This window comes from Varroa destructor, unplaced genomic scaffold, assembly GCF_002443255.2.
Source record: "Varroa destructor unplaced genomic scaffold, Vdes_3.0 BEIS01000003.1, whole genome shotgun sequence".
NCBI classification, from domain to species: domain Eukaryota; kingdom Metazoa; phylum Arthropoda; class Arachnida; order Mesostigmata; family Varroidae; genus Varroa; species Varroa destructor.
In genome coordinates this window covers 15,468,971-15,476,335 of record NW_019211456.1, presented here as the reverse complement: position 1 = coordinate 15,476,335, position 7,365 = coordinate 15,468,971, and the positions used below count along the sequence as shown (strand labels likewise).

The window sequence follows — 7,365 nt, the reverse complement described above, 5'->3', positions numbered from 1 at the left end:
TATTTTTTTTTTTTTTTTATTTTTGAATGTGACATCAAATGTGGGATGTGATTTTATAGTGATAGACTATTTGGCACTCAACACTGTTTATTGTATAAATTATCTGGGTAACTACCAAATTTATTGGTAACAAATTGGAAAGGGTTATTTCTTAAAAAACCTTTAATTTGGCTTTACACGGATACTCGGTGCCAAATGCATTACGATTAATTTAAATAGTCCTTACCAAGGTAAGTAGCAGTATTCGGGAAAAGTTGGCAGTCAATGTTTTATTCATAGGACACTTAGCACGTAAAAAACATTCGCTGGCGGAATCGTCTCTGAGTAGAACAGCCGTTTCGAGAAGGCTCTGTGCTGTCAGGCTCAATACATCCGTCTCACCACCTTAAAGTACATACCTATACTACGCGCAAATATATATAATATTCGTTATATCGCAAAAGTATTTTGTGCAATGACCACAAATATGCTTGGAAACCCTCTAATATAGAATGTGTTGTGATGCAGTTACCCTAGGGCCTTTTCATACTGTTTAAAAAGGCCAAATAATCGTCGTTTACTTCATGAACTTCAAGGTTTCGTACAACTGTGACATTACAGAAAAAGAAAGGATGCGACATGTTCGAATCTTTACGGCAATCACGTGTCTTCTATAACAAAGCGATCCAGTAACAAATGCACTGTATTTTAATTTCATTCCAATAAAGAAAAAGCGACAGAAAGCACTAGGCTGTCTACCCTCGATTCAACCATTACCCAGCATCGCTATAGTAGTTTAAATTGTCCAGCTTGGGCCAATAAATTTCCTATGCGTCGCGAGGTACAGTTCCACAAGCATGGGTTAGTATGTTAATGGAGAACATCTTTCTTGCTAAGCTCTCCAATCGGCTATCCACTCAGCGACAGCTCTGCGATTCGTTTCGGGTAAAGATGGCCGGTACGTAAAGGGTCTCATCGAGCAGAATATAGCTTCTTCCAGAGTGGAAGATTGTATAGAAAACGAATGAATTGAGTACATTCGAAACATCAAATGATATGCTGCTGCACGCGAGGAGTTTAGAGCCGTAAAAGTATCCAAATGAGGCACATCTTTTCAAGGTAATATGTATTGAGCGACCAGAGAGATAGCATTCGAAGTAATTAGATAGATGAGGACGAGCTTTTGTGCGACTTCAAAACTTGATGGTCACTCGCGATCGGCATCTGAAACAGTCGAACTAGTTCCAGATAATCTAAACACTGGACGACCAATTAACTTGTGCAATTTATACTTATAAAAGCATGTTAAAAAGAAGACACACTTAGGACTCTAAACGGCTCAATTAGCAGTAGGCGGGACACGAGGCTCAAGAGTAGGTAATGACTTGTCTTGCGCTTACCCAGTCGTGAGAAAACGAAAACTGGCCATATGAAGCACTTGGAATACTTCAAGTTCTCTACATATAGTGCGTGTCCTGTCGGCTGCAGTGAGCGATGCAACGAGCTTCTTAAATAGTAAACTAAAGTCATGCACCTAATAAAAGGTTTTTTTTTACAGAGATCGTAGACTTCCGGCTCCTAACAACGTAGCAGAAATGGGTTGAACTAGAATGCATTCTTTAAAGGCGTGACCTGTCTACACGAAGATCTTTAAACGGCTAGAAAGGATCGTTTTTTATCTTTAAAAAGTCACCAAACTAAAGTAGAAGGCGGACTAGCAACGGCTGAGAGCACGCGGATCGTTTTGTCGCTGTGCGACTTGGCTTTTTGATTAAATCTATTATCAATTGTCGGTTAAATAGATATGATCTTTTCGCACTTTATGGTTCGGATGGCTTCTCAGTTTGGGATGAAAGGCTTGATATCATCATCTCGTCTTTGTTATCGTCAGTTAGTTAGCGGTAGGCAGAAGTCGAGCCTGTGCCCATCACAGATACGGTTTCTATTGAGTTGCATGGGTCATCGCTGTAATAATAGGTTATCCATCACATTTGTATGGTAACATCTATGGTTTTCTTCTAATTTAACATTGTAGTTGATCACACATGCACATGAAAATGCTTATTATACCAAGCGTATTCTGGACTATCTGGAGTGATTTATAATCAATCGAAGGCTTTTTCTATAGTATATAACAAATAATATACAAAATTTCTGACCAGAGTTCCTGTGTTGTTGAACGTTCTTATTAGGTCAAGTTTTGTTTGAACCAGCTTTCAAATACATGAAATGACAGTCTATTGAAAAGTTCTATAAAATATTTTTTCATCGCCGTTATATGGTGCGACTCAGAGCAAATGAAATGGAGACTATAGCGGTCATAGGTTAAAACCCAAGCGCAACAAAAAGAACGCTGAACTTTAACAAACGACAAATGTCAATCCAACAGCAGGGGTTCAGGGGAGCAGGGTTCTTCCTCCTTCCTTGAAGGGAAGGTTCTTCGAATTCGTTAAATTAGTGACGATAGTACCCTGCGGTAATAATAAACGGTCCAGACAACACTGTTGTTTGTGGTTCGTCGTAAAACTGTATATGGATGTGGCTCTTTGCGACCGGCAAGGTAGCGCTTACTGTTGTATCACTGATGATTTCTTCAATTAGTTTTTTTGTTTTTTTTTTCACCTGATATTACGTTACTGAAGTTACATGTGAATGTGTGTGTGCGGGGCATAAAATAAGTGTGGTAAACGAAAATCATCTAACATAATGAATCCAGTGCACTGTCAAGAGCCAAATTTTTAATACCTGCAGACCTTTGAAGGTCACGATGTTCGTCCATTAAAGCCTTTCTACCGTTTATATTTATTGTCTTAATATAATCCTTCACATGAACGCTCGCAGGTGTTTTCTGTACAGAACTAAAAGAAAGACTATAGATTTTTTTTTAGCTGCTGGGCATGAACATCTTGACGACTGTGTAGCTATTTCCTAAAGGAAACTCAGACCTCTAGCAATTCGACAACTAAACTTCAATTGATCAATCTGAAAGACAACCATTTAAGGCTAATAAAAGAACTAGAAAACGAGAATAGCAGTCGATAGCATTGCTTTTGTTATTCAAAGCGTTACTACTGGTTCTATTAAGGAACCTACGTCCTTAATTGGCAGCTGGCTTTCTTGTCGTTTTTACACGGCGTCTTTCCATTATTCACAGTTACTCTAAATTTACGAAAGCTCGATGGACTGGGTTGATCAAACTAAACAAATAGTAGGGTCGTATAGATGTTTCTATATTGATAAAGAAAGCTGCAGTCATAGCCAACTAATCTGTGGACATATGAAGTGCTCAATTAGGCTGCTAACCAAATATCCACTGAACGACATAACAGGTTTTACTATCTGCAGGGCCATGGGCTTTGCCTTCGGTTCTTTTTATTGCGAGAGACAAGGCTATTCGACATCTTTTTTGCCATGAAACGCATCTAAAAACACGTGTACAAATTCGTAACCAGAAGCATCTCAGATGAGATCCTGAAAAAGTGAGGTTCTATAGAAACTCGAAGAGATGCGGTAACGGTGTAACCAGGTTAAGGAGCCTCCTGGAATAAGACGAAGGAAGGCATTCAAAAAAAACATGTGCGTGCTCCTTACAAGGTGTTTCCACATAAACGATTACCGCCAGATAATTGTCGCATAATTTAATAGTAAAAAAATGATAATACTATAAAGTGCAAGGACGTCGAAATTGTACGTCTGTTTATTTTTAGTAATGATAAAATTGTGTTGGTTCTTTAGTGTCGATCTGAAGTAAACAAAATGATTTTCTGAGCAAGCGGAGACTTCTAAGTGTTTGAAGGTTACTGTTTTTTTTGTAAGGTTAAACCTGATAGCATTAAATTAAGCTAAGAACGTCGTATTCTTCTACGCTTCGTATGTAGAAATGCTTTTAAGGAGCTGATGGAACCGTTACTTGCAGGGACCTCCATTATATCCTAGCAGCATTGAGGGTTCCAGCAAGGTTCTAGTGATCGTCACGAAATTTTATTTCTTTCAGCCTCCCCCTTGGGCCTCAGCAAGGCTAAACTAAACATGTGATAATCAGTTTGCTAATGGTGCAGTTTACAAGCAATACGGAATGTACACAGAGACAATGGTTACTTTCGAGTGGAGTAATCTGAGGCGGAATAAATATGTTGTATTGATATTAGAATTTGCTCTAAGTTCCAGTTAAAAATAACCATATATTCTCTTAGATTATAAGGAAACTCCTCCGTTTAAAATAATCTCATCTCATTCGTCTATCACAAAAAGGGGCACTAAACTATATACGTTAAAGTTTGTCCTTCTTGAAAAGAGACGGAAATAGTCGATCTGAAGACAAGCATAAGATGGTCATTAAGGATAGGTTCTAGAATTGCTCTCCCTCTTCTGACTGTATTTTCATTGCTTACTGCATATTCAGTTTACACGAACCCGCAGCGACCACCCAATATTATTAAAGGTAAGCACACTTTTTTTTGGGTCATAATTAAGACAACCAGTTTGAATTTTGCTCTGTTGTTCAGGTGGTCATTTAGAGAATACTCTTCAGTACTACCTTTGCCAATTAGAGTTTAAGTTGCTCTTTTAAGCCTTTTTAAGGTTCTGTTACCATATTGCTTGGCCAATCTACATATCGTTGCCAGAAAATAATTAGAGAGAGTAACCATTTCTTCCCCCGTTGCAATTTTATACCTCCGATAGCTTCTATTGAACCACTGCTGTATTCTGCTACTAGATAAAAGAAAGTACGGAGCCTGATGGTTGATGCAATCTGATAGAGTAGGCTATCTGAAGCGGGTTAAGAAAGCGAATCAAAATCTATGTGATATTATCACAGCCAAAGTCGAACAATCGAAAGAGTGTGATAAAACCAGTTTACTGGTAGGACGTTTACCACGTATTATTAGTATGATATCGGTAAGGTGTTCTGATAGAGTGAGTGAGTAAGTGAGTGAGTGAGTGAGTGATATTGGTTTCTCGGGTTCCATAATAACTTTGACTTTGTAAATCGCATTTATAGACAAGTGTGCTATATGCTCTATTTAATAATAGAATAATATCTACCACCTTCAATTAGTTACAATAAAATGTATCACAAGTGATTTTGGTTTTTACTATGTATGTTTGGTTTTTTCCTGATCCACAACAACTCACAAACGCATTGGCTACATGTTTCGCGCTATTATACATAAAAAGGGTAAATACTGCATACAGACATGACAACAAAGTGATTCGTTACCGCTGTGCCCTAGCAATAGACCGCAAAAACGTCTATTGTTTGTTATGTTAGGAGCATGTCATCGTCTTGATTTCTTACGGAGGCTTTTTGCAAGAGGCATACCAAAACCTCACCTGTACAACTGCGTATAGTCGAAGCTCATATAAAAGATGTATGTACTTCCAGCACTGGCCCAACGCGTTCCTTTTCCCCTTTGAGACGTGCCCTTAACGTACGCGTTTCTGCTGTTAGAAAATAGATGAAAAACACCCAGGTCATTTAAGCTAAGGCTCCCTTATCTACAAAGAAATCACTAGAGTTTGCTAGAATTCAACATTATATCTCACTTAAGCCAAATTAAGTGGTGGCAAACCTTACGGCTGCTGCCACATCTGAAATGTGTTTACTACCACTGTCAATACTAGCAGTAAACTTTATGTAATGCAAATTCAGCGGAAAAACTTCTGCGGAACTGCAAGCACGCTTCCTTCCATTTATCCGTGCGTGAAAAACATTACACCTTTAACTGAAATTAACGAAAAGGCCTAAATTTCCAGTAGTAGTTGCTTTCGAGAAGATAGGCGTTCACACATTAACTAACAGACACCAAACCCATTGACGCCTTCTTTGCTCGTAATTTTTTCCGAGTTCTAGACTTGCAAGTTTGCTTCGTCCCGTTCGTCTTTCAGATAGCCAAGCCCACTGTCCGGTCTCGTGGGATGGGGCGTTCTGCTGGAATTCTGCACCGTCCGGATTTGTCGTCGCCCGTTCGTGCCGGAGTTTACTTGAAACACAGGTTGGATATAAGCCGGTGGACGCAACGCTACAACAGACGCCGAGCGACAATATACCGCAACAATTCGAAGGTAACTCGGAAGATGCGATTGCCGCGGTTATCAAACAGGAGAGGTTACGAGTAGATTTCCCAAAGATCGAGACAGGGAGGCTTTAATCAATTACAGACTCTTCAGTGGCGCTTTTCATACTGTAATTACAGCTTTTCTCAGCAGTACAGAAGCATGGCCGGCGTTTCAATTAGGAACTGAGACGGAGGCACTTTTACCGACGTACTGCTATATATGCGTAAAGATTAGCCGTCAGCTATGTTGTCTGTATTCTGCTAATCTGGATGAATAACGAAATCCTATAGAGTATAAGCAAACTTATCTGATCCTGATCATAAGTACTGTAGTTTAAAAGTTTGCCTGGCGTCATAGAACAATAAAGCGTATTGCCCTGCCGTATGTAGCTGCGGGAATAAAAGACGGCCTTTTTTCCAGACCCTATATGAATTCACTGATACATAATTTTTAGAATCATCAGCTTGGTAAACCGTTTACCCGACGAAGTGCACCAATATAAACATGCTATTGTTAACATGCTGTAGACAGCGGGTAGGCCTTTTACATCAATGGCTGTTCAACGTCTCAGTTCAACTTTCGTGCTCGCTATGTAACGCTAAGAAAAACATAAACAGTTTCATGTTCGCCGAGGTATTCTGCGCAATTGCTCAGTCATGTAGATTAGAAGGCCGATATCACACAGTCAACCAGCTGTTGAAAAAATTCGTGCATTAGGCAGGTGGCTTCTCCGTGATAGGATAGCAGTAACGTAAGGTAACTATTTACGGTAGGATCACAGAAGCAGCTGAGTGCAGCCGGCCTTCAATCAAAATAGCACTAGGAAAGACGATGAATATCCGTTCTGCTGCTCAATCTCTCCAGGTTACTCGTATTGAGTCTTCTAGCTGTTCCCGTGATAGCTTAGTGTGCAGCATATTTGCCTGGTGATCTTAGAAACACGTTGAGAACTCCGGCATAGATAAACTTTGCTGCGCGCAGGGACCCAGTCGTCTGATGGTATGCCTAATCGTGATACCGAAACGCTAACTCGAAGCAGTGGCCGGTTTTTGGAACAACACTGAACAGCAGTATCGAGGCCTGCAACAGAAGGAACAGTTGAAATTTCCGGCAGTGTAAAAACGTAAAGACGTTTCTTTCACACTTAAATTTTAAGCATAGAACCAACCCAAAGTTGACCTTTTAACTATTGCTGAGATACAAAGAACGCTTTACTCTTAACACAGAAATTTGCCCCTTTAGGTCTATCGCAATAGGTGTAGTGAAAAACGTTCACATAAGCTTCCAGAGCACACGTAGTCTATTGCCACTAAATTTTGGCTTAAA

The 7,365-nt window shown here is 39.7% G+C and overlaps 1 protein-coding gene across 1 annotated transcript in view; it reads left to right on the top strand.

Moving 5' to 3' along the window:
- LOC111247709 (calcitonin gene-related peptide type 1 receptor-like) overlaps window positions 1-7,365 on the top strand; it is a 66,879-nt gene that overhangs the window by 23,154 nt on the left and 36,360 nt on the right. The window contains exon 2 of the mRNA XM_022798966.2: window positions 5,869-6,045. Within this exon, the coding sequence (XP_022654701.1) occupies window positions 5,869-6,045 (177 nt within the window). The remainder of the gene's footprint in view (window positions 1-5,868; window positions 6,046-7,365) is intronic.